Source organism: Globicephala melas, chromosome 1, assembly GCF_963455315.2.
Source record: "Globicephala melas chromosome 1, mGloMel1.2, whole genome shotgun sequence".
In the NCBI taxonomy this organism is placed as follows: Eukaryota; Metazoa; Chordata; class Mammalia; order Artiodactyla; family Delphinidae; genus Globicephala; species Globicephala melas.
This window is the reverse complement of record NC_083314.1, coordinates 175,013,985-175,033,037: the sequence shown is the minus strand read 5'-3', so window position 1 is coordinate 175,033,037 and position 19,053 is coordinate 175,013,985. Positions and strand designations below refer to the sequence as shown.

General features: G+C 52.9%; 1 protein-coding gene across 1 annotated transcript in view; it reads left to right on the top strand.

The window, feature by feature from the left end:
- LOC115863736 (protein-arginine deiminase type-3) overlaps positions 1-19,053 on the top strand; it is a 62,935-nt gene that overhangs the window by 9,469 nt on the left and 34,413 nt on the right. Inside the window, 14 exon segments of the mRNA XM_030876917.2 lie at positions 1,820-1,881; positions 2,848-2,896; positions 2,899-2,949; positions 4,213-4,338; positions 6,184-6,309; positions 6,357-6,555; positions 6,659-6,770; positions 8,656-8,718; positions 8,720-8,771; positions 10,459-10,603; positions 12,347-12,491; positions 12,587-12,689; positions 14,517-14,596; positions 16,852-16,977. Of these exon segments, the coding sequence (XP_030732777.2) occupies positions 1,820-1,881; positions 2,848-2,896; positions 2,899-2,949; positions 4,213-4,338; positions 6,184-6,309; positions 6,357-6,555; positions 6,659-6,770; positions 8,656-8,718; positions 8,720-8,771; positions 10,459-10,603; positions 12,347-12,491; positions 12,587-12,689; positions 14,517-14,596; positions 16,852-16,977 (1,439 nt within the window).

Genomic DNA, 19,053 nt, shown 5'->3' with positions numbered 1-19,053 from the left:
ATGGGTTAAAAATCTCAAGGTGAAAGTCAGAATTTTAAAGCTTTTAGAAGAGAATATCTTTTCAACTTCAAAGCAGTCAGAAGTTTTCTTTAACAAGGCAAAACAAAAGCACAGGACTTTAGGGGCAAGACTGATAACTTAGACTGTATTAAAATTGAAAACTTCTGTACAGTGGAGGACAAGTACAAAGCCAGACTATGGAGAAGAGCTTTGCAGTGCATATAGCTGACTCAGTGCTTCTAGGTAACGGAGAATGCCGAATGCCGATCGATAAGAAAGAAAAACCAAACAATAGAAACAGCAACAACAATAACAACAGAAAAGAAAACCCCAGCAAATCACAGATGAGAAAAGCCCCAATGATCAGAACTCAGATGAAAGGATACTTACCTTAGAAGATACTTATCTGCGAAGGATGTGCAACTGGAAACTCCTTCTACCGGGGGTGGGGTTTGCGTTGGTACAAGCACTTGGAGAACAAGAAAGTTAGCAAGAAAGTTGAAAATGCTTTGTCTGCAGGAGGCGTTTTTAGAAGCAGAACTGCGGAGTTACAGGGAAGGTACATTTAAATTGTGGTAGATATTTGCCAAATGGCTCTTCGAAAAGACCGTACCACGCTATACACCTGCCCACAGCAGGGAGTGTGGGAGTGCCTGCCAACACTGTACGTTATCAACCTTTTCCGTTTTTGGCCACTCTGAGAGGTCGCTGTCTCATTGTTGCTTTAATTTGCCTCCCTTTAGTTAGGACTGAGGTTGGGGACCACCCCACCTCCTCTCCCTGAACACACACCCACCCTTGTTCTTTGGAAAATACGCATACAGCAAAGTACATATGTATGTATGTGTGCGTGAGAGTATGGGTGTGAATACACACACATTAAGGAATAGTTACAAAGCAAACACCTGAGCAACCATTACCCAGGTTAAGAAATAGAACAGGGAACGTGGTCAATACCCCAAAGTGCCCCCCGCCACCGAGCCCCTCTCTGATCAAAGCTCCCTCCTTCCCTTAGAGGTCACCACTATCTGGTGGTAAGTATTTCCTTGCTTTTCTTTATGATTTTATCATCTGAATAGGCACACCCAAATAATACAGTCTGTTTTTGCCTATCTTTGAATTCTCCCTGGGTGGAATCTTATTGTACGCGTCCTTTGGGGTTGGGCTTGTTTTGCCCCATGTTAGCTTTGTGAGTTTCATGCACTTATTGCATGGTGGGTGGGTGCCTTTTCACATGTTTAAAAATCATTTCAAATCTCTCTCTCTCTCTCCCTTGAAGGTTTCATTTGTCTTGTAAAATCTCCTCCACTTTCTAGGGAGAAAGGTTAAGACAGTGGGATGGAGGCTGGGATTTAGTGAAAAGCTGAGGCTCAGAGAAGCCACATAGCCTATAGGTGCCAGAGCCTAGATTCACATCCATGACTATCTAACACCAAAGTCCAGGCTCACTGCCCCATCCCGAGGAGACGAGGCAGCTTCATACAGACCAAGAATGTCCAGGGCAACCCAGGCGCAGTGCAGGGTGTGCCCCAGACAGCGAGGGCTGTAGAGATGCAGGAGAGGGAGAGTTCAGGGAAGGCTTCCTGGAGGGGGCAGCATTTGACCTGGGTCTTTGCTCTGACCCTGCTTCCTCCCCAAGGCCTCTTTCCCCAGCCCAGGGAGGGAGGCTCCAGATGCTCCCGCCTCTGGGCAGTGTCTCCTTGGAAATGACTTCCATTTGCCAGATGGGCCAAGACCGAGGCTAAAATGTGGAGGCCATAGGCCTGTGCTGGGCCCCTGAAAACACTGTCGTGACTTACCTTCTGCCCTGTCCTTGCAGATATCACCCTGGATTGTGACCTGAACTGTGAAGGCAGACGGGATAGGGGCTTTGTGGACAAGGTAGGCTATCTCTGGGCCCAGAAAGGGGCATGGAGTTTGGAGCTGCTCTAGGCTGGGTTAAGAGGAGGGAGACCATTATAGGTATCCCCCTGCCTCCCAGCTGATGTCAAGGCCAGTGGAGCCAGATAGGAACCAGGCATGGCTGGGGATCTTCTGGGAGAAAAATCATCACCAGGAGTTTTCAAGCACACATGTGCCCAGCCCTGGGCTAGGCCTTCCTTTCTGGGGAAAAGTCCTTCTGGATTTTCAATTTAGGTTGGGGGTTGGCAAACTTTTTCTGTAAGAGCAAGATAGTAAATATTTTAGGCTTTGCGAGTCATCCTGTCTCTCTTGCAATTACTTGATTCTGCCATTGTAGGATGAAAGAGATAGTACAGAAACAAATGGATGTGACAGTGTTCCAATAAAACTTTATTTAAAAAAACAAGTAGTGGGCCAGGTTTGGCCCACGGGCAGTAGTGTGCTGACCCCCTAATCTAGATGAAAAGGGAAATCTACCAAGGCTGAAACTGTAAAAGAACTTTGGGCTGAATTGTGGTGGCACTTAATGCATTGGGAGTTCAGCGGAGAAGGGCAAGGTGGGCTTTGGGAGCAAGAAAGACTTCCCTTGAAGTCCCCGTGCGCTGGGCTCCAAAGCGATGCAAGACGGAGGGCATTTCAGGTGGAGGGAACAGCAGAAGCTAAGGCCTGGAGAAAGGAATGGATCTTATCAGGAAGTTGCCTATTGGAAAGAGGAGGTTGGCTGGAGACATAACACAGGCAGCCATGAGAGACAGCTGTGTCGTTTGAACTTGATGGTGTGGGCGGTAGAGAGCTATTGCCGTTTCTTGAGCAGGAGTGGACCTATCATCACAGGGCAGGGTGAAGAGGAAGGGATGGGTTAGGAGGCTGGCCAGGAGGTTGCCGAGGAGGGAGGCACAGGTGTGGTCTGAGCCCCCGTCATCAGCTGGACTTTGCCATTGGCAGCGGCAGTGGGTCTGGGGATCTAGCGGGTATGGAGCCATCCTGCTGGTGAACTGAACTGTGATGACCAGGACAACTGTGACCAGCACGTGCGCTGCCTGCAAGGCGAGGGGGGCACCGGGGCAGCCTGTGTCCCTGGGTTCCCAGGGTCAACGCTCAGCTACCCTGCAGGGATTCTGACCCCCACAGGCAGCTCTGAAGGCAGAGCTCAGGGCCAGAGTTTCAGCTCCCGTATACACCCTGATGCTCCTTAAAACCTGCCTCAGGCTGGCAGCTGCCTCTCCCCATCCTCAGTGCCAGCGGGCACTCGCATGCTGGGGCAGAGCTCTGGAAAGGAGCTGACTCACCTTTCTCTCCCTCCAGGGGAGTAGAGGATGCTAACATTATTTGAGCACCCGTCATGTGCCAGACTCTTTACCCAAATTCTCGTTTAACCATCGAAGCAGAAGGGCAACATCGCCCCAATTTAGAGACAAGGACGTTGAGGCTCAGAGGTCAGGAGATCCCCAAAGTCACTCAGCCAGCCTGTGGCAGGTCCAAGCCTTCCGATTCCAGCCCGAAATCCGGCCTCTTCCTCCTCCCTGGCATCGCTGGTCTGGGTTTCAGAGATGCCCCACATTTTTTTTTTTTTTTGCGGTACGCGGGCCTCTCACTGTTGTGGCCTCTCCCGCTGCGGAGCACAGGCTCAGCGGCCATGGCTCACGGGCCCAGCCGCTCCGCGGCATGTGGGATCCTCCCGGACTGGGGCATGAACCTGCGTCCCCCACATCAGCAGGCGACTCTCAACCACTGCGCCACCAGGGAAGCCCTGCCCCACGTTTAAGTCCATCCTGAACCACATGCACAGCCCCGTGAAGGATGCTGCAGCAGCATCCTTGGTGTGGGCCAGGGGCTTCACACGTGAGATGCCCATGCTACTCTAAAAGTTGGCATGATTGTTTTGGAGACAGGAAGGCTGAGGCTTTGGGGCAGGGAGGGGCTGGCCCAGGGCAGCAGCAACCGATTCTGAGACTGAGACAGGGGCCTTCACCTTCGTGCCGCCCAGGTGGGCTTCTTACCACACATGCTTCTCCTGCACACCTGTCGTGTGCCCGGCACCGGGCTGGCCGCTCTATACTTCCTGGTTCTCTGGGCAGATGAGGAAACCGAGGCTCAGAGAGGGTAGGAAGTAGCTCACCATGTCACATGCTTACAGCCATCTTTGTGGTTTGCTCCTGATGGCTCCCAGTGCTTCCACAGGCTGGGCAGAGCTGGGGCTCAGAGACCCAGGTCTCGGCACCCTCTGCCCTGGGGAGGTCACGGGCAGGAGTCGGAGGGGCTGGGGTGTCGGAGGCCCCCTGAATTGACGCCCTGTGTCTGGCTCCCCAGACCTGGAAGATACGTCTGTCATGGTCCTGCGGACCCAAGGTCCCGTTGCCCTTTTCGACGACCACACACTTGTCCTCCACACCTCCAGCTGTGACTCCAAGTGGGCACGGGTCTTCCATGCTTGTGGTGAGTTCATGCCCATCCTGCCCTGCCGGGGGGGCCTCAGTTTCCCCACCTGGGGTGAGAGAGCAGGCTCTGCTTTGGCTCCTGGGCTGCCTTGGGGGTCAGAGGAAGAAGAATCAGATGAGAGAGCTCCAGAGCCGGTCGGCTGGCATCCCTGGCACAGCCGTGCCTCAGGTGGTTTCACCGGATGACTGAATTTTTAAAATATGTTCTAAGCACGTTTAGAAATTTTTATTATCACAACTTTCAAACATCCACAAAAGTAGGGAGAACGGTGTAATGAACCCCCATGTGCCACCCACTCAGATTCAACAGTGATCACTATTTTGCCTCTCTTACTTCATCCATCCTTTTTGGTTTGCTGAAGTATTTTAAAGCCAGTCCCAGACACCCTGGCTGTTTGCCTCTACAATAATTCAGTCTGTATCTCCCCGCCCCACCCAAAGAAAAAAAACCCAAACTATTGCTTTACATAGCCACAATTCCATTATCACAAATAAAAGTATATAACGTAAAATTTTTTTACACTTTAAAAATGCAAATGTATACAAGTAATAATATGGTCATTTAAAAAATATAGAAGTATGTAAAATAAAAAATGAGAGTTTGCGATCCCTACCCCAAAACCTGACCCTTAACATGTGTTCACCGTGAACAATCTGGTGTGTGTTCTTCCCGACTTTTCTCTGTGTGCACGAGATGAGCATGGTGTGTGTGTGTGCGTGCTGCGTGGGCGCGTGCGTGCGTGTGTGTGCGTGCCGCGTGGGTGCGTGCGTGTGTGTGTGTGCGTGCTGCGTGGGCGCGTGCGTGTGTGTGTGCGTGCCGCGTGGGCGTGTGCGTGTGTGTGTGTACATAGTCTGCTTTCCAGATGGTTCCTCCCATTGAGTTATACATCCTACACATCTCCCTGTGTGTTTATTCAGCTCTGCTTCCCTCTCCTCCACAGCTGCATCGTGTTCCAAAGCATGGAGGTGCTGTAAATTATCTGGTCCCCTGAAGGCACCGTTTTTGCAGTGTTCTGATTTTACAACAATCTAGGTTCCTGGCGGGCAGGGACCTTGCTCACAGCCACATCCTGAGTCCAGAACTATGCCTCCTAGGTGCACAGTAGGCGCTCAGTAAATATGTATTCAATGAATGAATAATTAACCAGTGAACACCCTTGTACATGTATTTTTTAGGAAAGATACCTAGCCATGGAATTGCTGGTTAGGGGTAAACATTACCTTCTTCTTTTTTTTTTTTTAAATAAATTTATTTATTTATTTACTTTTGGCTGTGTTGGGTCTTCGTTGCTGTGCGCGGGCTTTCTGTAGTTCTGGTGAGCGGGAGCTACCCTTCGTTGCGGTGCGTGGGCTTCTCATTGCGGTGGCTTCTCTTGTTGTGGAGCAGGGGCTCTAGGCACGCGGGCTTCAGTAGTTGTGGCACGTGGGCTCAGTAGCTGTGGCTCGTGGGCTCTAGAGCGCAGGCTCAGTAGTTGTGGTGGATGGGCTTCGTTGCTCCGCGGCATGTGGGATCTTCCTGGACCAGGGCTCGAACCCGTGTCCCCTGCATTGGCAGGCGGATTCTTAACCACTGCGCCACCAGGGAAGTCCCAACATTACCTTCTTCGATGCCACCAAATTGCCCTCCGAAAGATCTGAGCACTGATCTTAGAAAGGAATGCCCTCCCTTGCCCCCACCCAGGCCTGCCCATGCCAGGTATTAAGCATCTTTCTCTCCTTTGCCAGTGGGAGGTGAGAGGCATGAGCTGTTGTCTGGCTTACATTTTGTTGGTGAGGCTGCACAGCCCTTCCTGCTCCCCAGGCCCACTCAGGAGCCACGGCCACCCCTTCTGTCCCCTCCCAGGTCCCGAGGACTCATGAGAGGCTTACAGGCACGTGCTGGGCCAGAACAAGGTGTGGTACCAGGTGCCCCGCTTCCACGGGGATGAGGAGTGCTTCTTCGTAGAGGGCCTCTCCTTCCCTGACGCTGGCGTGAAAGATCCCGACCACCCCGCTGGTGCCTCTCTAGAAACTAAGGAGCAAGCGGCTTGCTCAAGTCCACGGTGGTCCTCGAACCATCCAGGCTCTGGACCCTGAGGCCAGTTTCTTTTCCCTCTGGTCTTCCCCTGCAGGATTTCTCCGAATCCCTCATCTTCACTGACACCGTGGTGTTCTGTGTGGCGCCCTGGATTATGACGCCCAGCGCCCTGCCGCCCCTGGAGGTGTACGTGTGCCGGTGAGTCCGGGGGGTGCTGGGTGTCCTTCTGACCCTGGTGGCCCCTCTCTCCACCCCCAGAACCGGCTCTGTCCTGAACCACTCTCCCTGGGCTTGTCTGCAGTGTGAGGAACGACACGTGTTCTGTGGATGCAGTGGTGGAGCTGGCCAGGAGAGCCGGCTGCGAGCTGACCATCTGCCCACAGGCCGAGAACCGCAACGACTGCTGGATCCAGGTACCACGGCCGCCGGGCAGCACCTCACCCGACACTGGCCTGGAGGGAGAGGCTGGCCTATCCCAACGCGGGTGCTGCTGGGAATATCCAGGAGGAGCGGGGCTGTGCTCGTCCTCCCCAGGGCACTGCTCTAATTCTAGACCTAGAGCTCTCCCCTTCTCTCCAGAACCTTCTGGAGGCTCAAGCACACTGACATTGAATTTGACATCCATTCACCCCTAGGATCCGGCATAGGCACTGGGCTGAGCCTGAAGGGGATGGCAGAGGTGCAGGGCGCACGCTCCTTGCCCTCAACAGCCTGGACCAGTGGTTCTCCATGGAAGGTGGTTTTGTCCCCCCAGGGGACATTTGGCGGCATCTGGAGACATTTGGTTGTTACACTGAGAGAGGTGGTGCTATTGGCTTCCAGTGCGTAGAGACCAAGGGTGCCGCTAAACATCCTGCAAGCACAGGACGGCCTCCACGAGAAAAAATTACCTGGTCCCAAGTGTCAAGAGTGCCGAGGCTAGAAGCCCTGACGGAGAGAATGACTGCAACAGAAATCCCCGCCCAGCAGTCTGAGATGGAGCGGGGGTGCTGGCAAAGTGCCAGCAGGGTTTGGAGGCGCGTGGCATCACCTCTGTCTGGGGGATCAGTGAAGATTGCCTGGAGGGGGCATCTGAGCTGGACCAGATTTGGCGAGTGGATAACGATTTGTGTCGTTTATCGAGCACTCACTGCTGGCCGTGTGTAGCATCATTTCATCTTCCCGACAATGCCCTGTCAATAAAGAAGGAGCTCTCAGGGGAGTAAATGCCTAGGGCGGCAGATCTGGTGCGGGCTGTGCTGAGACTCAATGGACCGTGTTCCTGGAAGAAGACTGGTATGTGCAAAGGACCAGAGGTGAGAGGCATGAGAAAAAATGTCACCTATTCTCTTTGGCCAGGGCCCAGTTTCTTTGAAGGGCAAGAGTTGAGGTAGGAGGCCTTGAATGCCAAGCTAAGAAGCTTTCATTTCAACTGGAGGTTCATCCAGTGAGGTGGTTCAGAGCAGGACTCTGGAGCCGGGCAGGCTGGGTTTGGATCCTGGCTATGCTGCTGACTAGCTGTGTGCCCTTGGACAAATAATTAGATCTCTCTGTTCCTCACTTTCCTCATGGGTGATATGGGGTAATCATGGCCCCTCCACATAGGCATGTCATGAGGACTGATGGAGTTAATATTTGTAAAGAGCTTAGGGCAGGGCCAGGCCCATAATCGTGAGCTTCTTGTGTTGGATACATAGTTCATCAGTGATGGGTCATCTTCGCCTCCGGAACCAGAGGGCTCAGGATTGACCTGGATGTGTTTACATGTTTGAAAAGGAAGCCTGGGGCTTCCCTTGAGGTCCAGTGGTTAGGACTCCGAGCTTCCACTGCAGGGGGCATGGGTTTGATCCCTTGTCGGGGAACTAAGATCCCACATGCCACATGCAGTGTGGCAAAAAAAAAGAAAAGGAGGCAGATCTGTACCTCCTCAGGCCCCCTCAGCCCTGTCCAGCCGTCAATCCCTCAGGACCACGTGCAGAGGCCAGATGTGCTGGCTGGTGCCCAGCAGCCTGTTTGTCCATCGCAGGCCACCCGAACCCGTCTCTGTATCCACTCTGCCCTGACCCAGCACAGGGACAACCTCAAGGCCGTGTTCTCGTTCATTCCTGACCTGTCTTGCTGTGTGACCCTGGGCAAGGGGACCCCCTCTCTGAGCCTCCAGCCCCTCCTCCAGCTAGCAGACATCATGACCCCTCCGCCCCAAGGGCAAAGCAGGCCTGCAGCACAGAACTCCCGTGAACAGTCTTCCCCAAGGTGCTGAGTGCCAGGCAAGCAGGGGAAGCTGCTGACCGTCCACAGCTGGCGACCTCATGTTTGCAGGATGGGATGGAGCTGGGCTATATTCAGGCACCACACAAGACCTTCCCAGTAGTCTTTGACTCCCCCGGGGAATGGAGAACTGCAGGACTTCCCTTACAAAAGAATCCTGGGGAGTGGTCAAGGCCACAGCCTAGGCCTGAGGGCTGAGAGACATTACCCCAAGGGCCAGACTGGGAACTATGTTCTTTAGGGACAGGAGTAGAGTTGCCAGATAAAATAGGAGATGCCCAGTTAAAGCTGAATTTCTGCTACACAGTGAGTAACTTTTAGTATAAGTATATCCCATACATTGCATGGGATATACTTATACTAAAAATATATTTGTTGTTTATCTGATATTCAAATTGAACTGGGCATCCTGTATCTTTTTTTTTTTTTTTTTTTTTGCAGTACACGGGCCTCTCACTGTTGTGGCCACTCCTGTTAGAGCACAGGCTCCGGACGCACAGGCTCAGCGGCCATGGCTCACGGGCCCGACGGCGCCGCGGCATGTGGGATCTTCCCAGACTGGGGCACGAACCCGTGTCCCCTGCATCGGCAGGCGGACTCTCAACCACTGCGCCACCAGGGAAGCCCAGCATCCTGTATCTTTTTTTTACTAAATCTGGCAGCCCGAGAAGGGGAGGGGAGGCAGGACAGTGCAGCTGTTAAGAACATAGGCTTTGGAGTCAGTCAGCCTGGCTCTGTCACTCACATGCTGTGTGACCTTGCATAAATAATTTCCCCTCTCTGAGCTTCAATTTCCTCATCAGTAAAAATATGTTAGCCCTGGCCTCAAAGGTGTTTGTGAGGCTTCTCCATGCCTACATGAAGAAGACATACAACATAGTTTGCTCGTATGATTATTGGTAATAAAGAGGGTTTCTTCAAATGAACTTATCTATGAAACAGAAACAGATGCACAGACATAGAGAACAGACTTGTGGTTGCCAAAGAGGAGGGGGAGTGGGGGAGGGAAGGACTGGGACTTTGGGCTTAACCAATGCAAACTGTTACATACAGGATGGATAAACAACTGTCTAGCATAGGAAACTATATTTAATATCCTGTGATAAACCATAATGGAAAAGAATATGAAAAAGAAGAGATATATGTCTAATTGAGTCATTCTGTTGTACAGCAGAAATTAACACAACATTGTAAATCAACTAAACTTCAATAAAATTTAAAAAAAAAAGTGTCTTAATCTACCTCTCCTGAGAAAAGAGGGGAGATTCCCTCGCGCCAAAGAGAACGGAAGACTTCTCCAGCACCTTATTGGATCACAAAGGTCGGAGGAGCTCTCCCTTGGCCCTCGATATTGTCTAAATTCCTTCTAAGAGATGGCCCTGGGAAGTTCTCCCCTTTTCCAGAGTTGAAAAACTGAGTCTCAGTTGAAAAACTGAGACCAGCCTCTTTGTCCCCAAAGTAGGCCACTCTAGAGCAGCCAGATACCTGCCTTGGATTGGACTTGGCAGGAAGGCCGTGCAGAGGGTAAAGGGGGAGGCTGTGGCCTCAGGCTCAGTGTCTAATGGGGAGTGTTGGAGCAGCTAGGGCCCTCTCTGCTGTTTTCCCATCACCATGGGGAATAACGTTCTCTAATATGGCAGCAGGGCCAGTCAGTGGGCTGTGTGTGTCCCAACCTTGGCAGGCGTGAATAAAATACCGCTAGGTCAGATCCCCATCTTTGACTCAGTATTTCCATCTGAAGAATGGGTGGTCACTCCCACTCTAAGGAGCTCAAAGCCCAACAGGTAAGTTCAAGCTCTTCCTCGTGAGCCTCCCCACTCCCAGCCTGACCCAACGTCCCCTACCAGGGTCCAGATTTCGGCTATGTGACTCGGGAACCACGAGACAACTCTGTGAGTGGCCTGGATTCCTTTGGGAACCTGGAGGTCAGCCCCCCAGTGGTGGCCAATGGGAAAGAATACCCCCTGGGGAGGATCCTCTTTGGTGGCAACCTGCCTGGGTGAGAGAGGTGTTCCTGGGGTGGAGACTGAGGGTGGGGTGGTGATGGTGGCTGGCGGAGGGGCCATTCTACTCCTGGAAGAGAACCAGAAAAAATCAGTGATGAAATTGTAGACCTGGATGTGGTGGGCTGGGAGCAGAAGACGGTTCTCCAGACACTGTCCACACTTAACTCGGGGAGTCTGAGAAGACTGGAGCAAGCAGAGACGTAAGAGATCATTCAGTCCAACGCTTTCATTTCATAAGTGGGCCCAGAGAAGGTGAGTGAGCTGGGAAAGGTCACACAGGCTGCAAAGTTATGACTAGACTTAGGTCTTCTGATTCAGAAAATAAATAGATGTTGACATCAATTAATAGTTATAGATGAAAAAGTTTTAAGTCCCAGGAGAAATTACATTTAAATCAATGCTTGTTCACACTATGATGTAAATGACTAATATCAGACCTTGTCCTGAGAGCAAAAGGGAGGTATAGGACATAAAATTTGAGACAGCAGTGACACAAAGAGAGAGTGTAACTGATTATGTCTTGTTCAATATGTGACACAGGGATACTGATGAAAAAGAAAAGGAATTATATGATAATGGTTATTTGCTATGGAATAGACCCAAACTGAGCCAACCAAATTCAGCAAAGCAGTTAGAACAGACTTGTGATCAAACAACAGGTGAAACAAGACACTTTGAAGGGGACTACCTGCCCTCAAACACATGATCTCACAGAAAGGGGAAGTTGGGGCCATGCCATTAGATACTTTTTCAGAAGGCAAGAGAAGAATGGGGTTTAAATTCATGAACATAATATGCCGGGGCTATGAGAAAAGATCACCCTCTCCCCTCACTATATGCAGGAAGGCGAGGCTGCAGCAAGAGAGATGTAAGTTAAACTCTACAAAGCACTGCCCAGCCGGTGATTGAATATGGGGGTGAAGTCAGTCTCTTAGAGAATGTGAGGATGGGGTGTGAGGGTGCTTCTGAGGATTTGCCTGGGTGGTGAGACCTGGGTGGGTCACTGACCTGGTGTGATTGACCTGTCCTGTGTCTGCCTCATCGAGAACTCACCTGGAGTGTAATTTATTATATAAATATATATATTTTTAATATATATATATTTATTTATTTTAACATCTTTATTGGAGTATAACTGCTTTACAATGGTGTGTTAGTTTCTGCTGTACAGCAAAGTGAATCAGCTGTATGTACACATATATCCCCTTACCCCCTCCCTCTTGCGTCTCCCTCCCATCCTCCATATCCCACCCCTGTAGGTGGTCACAAAGCACCGAGCTGATCTCCCTGTGCTATGCGGCTGCTTCCCACTAGCTATCTGTTTTACATTTTATAGTATATATAAGTCCATGCCTATTTATTTTTTATTTTTGGCTGCGTTGGGTCTTCGTTGCGGCACGCGGGATCTTCGTTGCCGGGCACGGGCTTCTCTCTAGCTGTGGCTCGCGTGCTCAGGAGTCTCAGCGTGCAGGCTTAGTTGCCCCACGGCATGTGGGATCTTAGTTACCCCACCAGGGATCGGACCCGTGTCCCCTGCATTGGAAGGTGGATTCTAAACCACTGGACCACCAGGGAAGCCCCGAGTGCAATTTAAATATATATTTATTGTCTTCCCTGATTACAAAAGCAATGCATTTTTGGGCAGAAGTTGCAGAAATCTTGAACTCTTGTCATTCCATTTCTGCATATATGTATATTTTTAGTTAACTTTTGTTTTTTAACCCCTTGGGCCCCAGATCAAGAGGCCGCAGGGTCACCCAGGTGGTTCGGGACTTCCTTCACGCGCAGAAGGTGCAGCCCACTGTGGAGCTCTTTGTGGACTGGTTGGCCGCGGGCCATGTGGGTGAGTTTCTGAGCTTTGTCCCTGCCCCCGATGGGAAGGTAAGGACTCGGGAGACAGCTCTGCGTTAGGGGATGAGCTCCAAGGAGCCATGCTGAGGCCGGGGAGCTCAATGGAATCTGTGCTCTCCACACAGGGCTTCCGGACGCTCCTGGCCAGCCTTAGCGCCTGCTTCAAGCTCTTCCAGGAAAAGCAGAAGCAGGGCCACGCCACGGCCCTCCTGTTCCAAGGGGTTATTGGTGGGTACCAGTGCTGTGTCCCTCACCACAGCTTTCCCACCCTCGTCACCTAAATTAAGACACGTCGTGGCTTGAGGGAGGAAGGGCACATGTTAAAACAGGGCTGTCCCCCCAGGTGTGAGATCCCTTGCTCCACCAGACACCACTGTCCATGGCTGGGGCAGAGCTGGCAGGGAGCTCTGTGATGGATGATGGGCTTGGGGTGGGTGTGGACAGAGTGGAGACGTGGCCAGCTTTGTGGGCACGTGACCAGGGCAGTCATACAGGGCCCTCTGCTCAGAAGGGTCCAGCACTTGGGATTTGATGCTCTGCCCTTCACTGTCTTGAAAATCTTAATAACTTGTGTTTGTGAGCAAAATCTGATTGGTCAATGGAGCATCTTTTGGGGGCTTGGAGCCTGGGCTCATGAACAGTCCCACCCTGGACCACACCTCTCTCTGAGAGAAAAGCTTCCATAGAACTTAGAAGCTCCCAAGTATAACTTCCCACGTCCCCTTACCACCCCTCACTACCATCGCCCCGAAGCCCCAGCTATAAAGTGGAAGAAATACAATTTCCCCGAAACCCATCCCTCCCACAAGGACCATGAATAGACTCCTTTGAGCTCAGATGAAACCTGGAAAAATCCTCAAATCCAAATCTCATGTACCAGGCAGGGAGAGAGCGATCTGCATCTTTCTTAGAAGTACCGCTTTACAGGGAGCACTGTCCTGAGCAGGACAGCGAGGGAATTCACAGCTGTCAGACCACACATAGCCACCGTGTGGCTCTGGAGAGCTGATACCCAGGGTGGTGGCCGTGGAGGCCCAGCACATCTCAGGGGTCACCTACTGTGTACCAGCCCCCAGGCTGTGTGGTCCACGCAGGTTACCCCATTTGACCTCAGGAGAGCCTGTGAGGCTTACTGTCACTCTGCTTCACACGTCAGAATATGAGGCTCAGAGAGGGGAAGGCGCTGGCCCAGAGGCCTCAGCAAGAATGCAGTGGAGCTGGGTGTGGACTCCAACTAGGGTGCGGGGGATGTCAAGCCTGGGGCGGGGGGGGTGGTGGCCAGCAAGCCGTCTCCTTTCCCTTGGTCAAGGCTTCACCCCTTCATGAGCACTGGGCTTGGGTTTGAATCACAAGCACCCCCATTTCCTAGCTGCAAAACCTGAGGCAAGTCTTTTTACCTCTCTGAGCCTCAGTTTCCTCATCTGTAAAGTGGGGATGGTGATGCATACCTTGTAGGGTTGCCATGAGGCCTGAATGAAATGCTGAGCGTAGAGCGCTGGACTCAGGGCCTGCACAGCGTAAGAGCTTCATAACTGGCAGCCGTGAGGATCGTGAGCCATTGCCTCTGACCTCCCCTGTCATGCCCGTCTCCACGGGCACCTCATCAAGGCTGCAGGAAAGCTGGGCCTGGGGGAGCCCCTTTGCCATGCAGTCACCTCTAGGAGATCAGGGACAGGGTCCAATGGTGTCCGTCAGGGCTGGCACTGGTGGCAGGTGGGCGACCCAGCTCCCTGCCCCACCACTAGCCAAAAAAGAGCGATCACCACCCAGGGCCCCGGTGGGAGTGGGGGAGGCTGTACAATTCCAATAAAAGGTGTCGCCACTTCCGGAGTGCTCAGATGAGGGTCTAAAGTTCATGGCACTGCAGCCACCTGCCCCTGCCGTCCTCACACGCCCAGACTCGCACAGTGGCCAAGCGGAAAGGCCGGGGACCTGCTGACTCAGCAAGACCGGTACCTGCGAACTTGGCCTCTGCCTGGCTGCTTCCCAGAGCAGGTGGCCCTCCCTGCTGGCATTGTTCTCGCCCTGCCCTTCGTGTCTCTCTCTCCTTCACAGGCAATCAGCAGATCAACGCCATCTCCATCGACCAGGTCCTCTCCAATGAAAACCTCATCAGCTACAATAAGTTTGTCCAGGTACAGGGCCATGGGCTGTGAGTGGGAGCTGGGCGTGGCTGGGGACCGGGATGGGGACGGGGGTCTGAAGCTCACAGTTCATGAAAGCTCAGGCTGGAGCAGGCCCAGATGAGGGCCCCTAAACCCTGACTTTGACCCGAGAGAAAGGAGGGGGTAAGGCGCATGTGAGGAGGACAAACATTCCAGGCAGAGGGTACAGCACAGACGAGGCCCTGAGGTGGAACAGAGGGGCCTGGGGTGTTTAAGGACAAGCCAGGAGGCCCACGTGGAGTGCGGGGAGACAGGTCCCACAAGGCCTTGTAGGGCATCACTAGGGCTTTGGCTGTGACTCCGAGTGAGATTGGAGGCCACTGGGGAATTTGAGCAGAGGACTTATGCTTTGAAATGACCTCTCTGCTGCTGTGTTGAGAATATATCTTCTATTACCGGGAGGGGTGGGGAGTGGTGACAGTAGGTCCCAGCAGGAAACATATGGCACTCGAAGCGGATAACTGTAGAAAAGTTTAACAAAGAGAATATTTACAAAGACATAGGGAGGATTTGAGGAAATCAACAAAGGCCTGTCGCATATCCCCAGGGTAGAAAGAGGGGAGCCGTCACCACCCCTGGGCCTGGAGGAATTAGGCAAGGAAGATGTTACTGGAACCTGGAGGGGTCACTACAAGAAGAGGCTACGAGACGGCAGCTGGGACTTCACAGCCAACCCACAGTGACCTGACAGGGAGGGAGCTGGGGGAACAAAGATCCCAACTGCACTCTCCTACCAGTCCCCCCACCTTCTGCCAGTGCCCCCATTGGCTGAACCCAACCGGAAGCCTGTGGGTAGGGGAGCCCCTGATTCCCAAGGGGCAGCCTCCCAGGGCACAGAGCAGATAAGATGGGTGACAGTGGGTCCAGTAGAGCAAACAGAATATCCAGCCCAGGGCCTTCCAAGAAGCAAATGCCAAGATGGGGGTTAAACATGCAAGGATTTTATTAGGGGCAATGCTGCAGGAGGGAAAGAGGAAGGGAGCTGGAGGAGGCTGGGTGAGCTGGTCCTGAGGGAAGGAGAGGGAAGGAAGGGTGGATGCATCCTTTACTGCCACACAGTCAAGTTAGGCTCGGCCAAACTGCGGGATTCTGCAAGCCAATCAGCCATCAGAGGGTCCCGGCTCCCAGAAACTGTCCGCCTTAGTATCCTTGCGGAGCTCAGCCATTGGCTGTTAGCAGCTGGTGGGAGGTGTGGCCTCGGGCGGGCGCCAGCACAGGAAGGATTTCAGAGCTGGATCTGGGCAGCTGGGCCCTCGGTCAATTCCACTCCCATGGCTTCGAGGAGCATTGTTATGGCCGCCACATGAAGCAAGACCAGAAGAAGCCAGGAGGCCAGTGAGGAGGCCGCTGCCGGCAGCCAGGCGGGCGGGGAGGCCTCTTCCCCGGGTGGAAGGGGTAGAGGTAGTGGGGAGGGGTCCGATCGGGGGTATATTTTGGAAGTAGAGCCCACGGGACTGGCTGATGATGGATGCTGAGTGAGAGGAAAGGAGGCATCGAGGATGACCTCAGGGATTTTGACCTGAGCAATGGGTCCATTCACAGAGTGGAAGAACGGGGTGGGGGCATGGGTGGAAATGAAGAGGTTGTCTTTGGACCCGTCACATCTGACGTGCCCGTTAGACACCCAAGTAAAGATGCGAAGTGCTGGTTATGCTGCACGTCTGAGCTCAGCAAAGAGGCTGGGCTCTATAAAGCGGTTGGGAGATAGAAATTTAGGAGTTGTCAGTGTCTGGTGTTTTAAACCATAAGACTGAAGGAGAGGGACTTCCCAGGAGGTGCAGTGGTTAAGAATCCGCCTTCCAGTGCAGGGGACTCAGGTTCGATCCCTGGTCGGGGAATTAAGATCCCACATGCTGAGGGGCAGCTAAGCCCATGTGCCACACCTAGAGAGAAGCCCGCACACCACAACGAAAGATCCCGCATGCCGAAATTAAGACCCAACGCAGCCAAAAAAAAAAAAAGACTGAAGGAGATCCCCTTATGAGTGAAGGATCTAGAGAAGGGAGAGGGTCAAGGATGGAACACTCTCACTTAAGCCTGGCTAATGGGATAGGGCTATGAGGGGTGGGACACGGGGCAGGTATATGTTGATGAAGGGGCACAAAGAGAATGTTTGTGTGGAGAGTTGATCTCTGGGCATCCTGCCCGTCCTTAACCAGACATGACCCCTGGGGTTCCCTCCAATACGGGCAAGGTCTCCTACCTCTTCCTTCCTCCTGTCCTAGAGCTGCGTCGACTGGAACTGGGAGGTGCTGAAGCGGGAGCTGGGCCTGACCGACGGTGACATCATCGACATCCCCCAGCTCTTCAAGATGGAGAGGAGAAAGGCGGTGGCCTTCTTCCCTGACTTGGTGAGACCACCACCCGTGACCTGAGGTTTCATCAAATTAAGCTCTGAGCCTCTGCTCCCCAGTGGGCAAGACGATTGGTCGCTGCCATGTTTGGGACTGTGGTGGCTGGTAGCGGCGGCAGGGAGGATCAGAGGTCCCGTGGTGCCCAGCAGAAGGACTTCTTCTGGGCTGATGGTCATGGTCACTATGAAATGCTCCTTGGCCAAGCCCTTGCTCAGGGGCCATCAGGGAAGGGCTCTTCTCTCCTCCCAGGGACCCACTTGATATTTGTGGAGTGAATGAAAGATTGCATGAGGCTGTGCATGTGAAGCATGTCGTATCCACTGGAAGCTCAGGTGCCCATTCTGCTCCCTTTCTCCCAGTAAACAGCTATTCACCATCCTCCACATATTTAGGGTACCCTGTGTGAGACACACAGATGATTAAGGCTGCTCCCTGCTCCCAAGGAGCTGCCGGTCAAATCTGTTCAGGGGAAAACTCTCTTCACCTCTCTGAGGATGTGTCCCAACAATCTACTTTGTATAATAAAGTGATGTGGCAGTTCAGAGATGGGACAAAGCACTTCCGGCCCAAGAGGTAGGACTGGAGATCCAAGAGGGCTTCATGGAAGAAGTGGCCTTTGATTGAGCCCTGAGGGCTTTGCCTCTGAGACTTGCACTTGCATCTGGAACACCTGGACCACTGGGCCCTCGCCCCAGGGGTTCTGATCCAGCAGGGGCCTGAGACACTGCTGCCTTTCTAACAAGCAAGCACCCAGGTGACGCTTACTGCTCTCTGAGGACCACACTTGGAGATCCCTGCTGTCAGTCACTCGGCTTCCTCCTTCTTCTTTCCCCTACCCTTTCAAACCCTCTACACCTCCATCCCCCAGAGGAACTAGACTCGCCCATCATCAGAGGCTTGCAGGGAGCCTGTCCACACCACCATTGCTTTATCCCTCCTTTTCTCCTTCCCCTTTCTGGCTTTTTGCCCACTTTGATTTCCCCACTTGTAAAGCCTCTCGTCACTCCTTTTCCTTCCTGCATCTCTAAGGAGGCCTTGCAGTTATGTCTGTGCCCCCAAGAAGCTTGTGCACTGGTCCAGATTCTTGTGTTTGCAGGAAAGAAGACCACCCAAGCCAGCTTCAGCCAGAGCAGAAGATTCAGTATAAGGACACCAGGAAAGCCAGGGGCAGCTGTGGGGGACATCAGGAGCGCGTGGAACCATTTCTTGTCTCTGCGTCTACATCGTTCATCCCTCTCCTTCCCTGCTTCTCCTCCTCCTGTCTCCCTCAGCGACGTCCTCCTTCCTGCCCATGGGGAGGCCATGAGCACCCCATGAAGGCCCCGGCGGGCTTGCTCTAGAGCCCCAGGAAATCGCTCTCTTTGCTTGTCCCTTCCAAGCCCTGTATTCTCTCCGGAGATGCAAAACCCATAAAAACTCAAGCTGGCCCTAGGGCTGGGTTTTGCCAGGCAAAAATCTCTAACCTCAGGAGTTTACATCTAGGGAGGTAGCAAGAAAAGAAACACAAATAGCTGAGTGCCATTAAGTGGAGGAAGTGAGGGCCAGGGAGTAAAGGGGATAGGGACTTGCTTCAGCAGGATAACTGTCACCTCTCAACGGAGGTGACATTTGAGCTGAGACTGGAGGATGACACCGAGCTGCGGGTAAGCAGGGGAGCAAGCTTCTGGGCACTGGGAACTGCTGTGCAAAGGCCTGGAAGTAGGGGAGCACAGGCAGCACAGGCAGGACCCAAAGCCCTGGATGGGTGTGCGTGGAGGGAGTGGACGAGGAGGAGGCCTGTTTTCCTGTAGCCCTACTACGCCCATCTTGAAGCATGTTGTCCCTCTCCACTCCCCCTCTCCAGGGGCTCACTCAGGGGTGGGCAGGAGAGGGTAGAGCATGCCCAGGTACTCTGCCCGCCCAACAGAGTTCCTGGACAAAGCAATATGGCACAGTGAAAAGGCCACGTGCCTCGGAGTCAGATGACACGACGCTGAACTGACACTTCTCAGCTGTGCACTTAACCTCTCTGAGTCTCAGTTTCCTCCTCTGTAAAATGGGCATGATAATTGTGCCTGCCTCACAGAGCTTGAG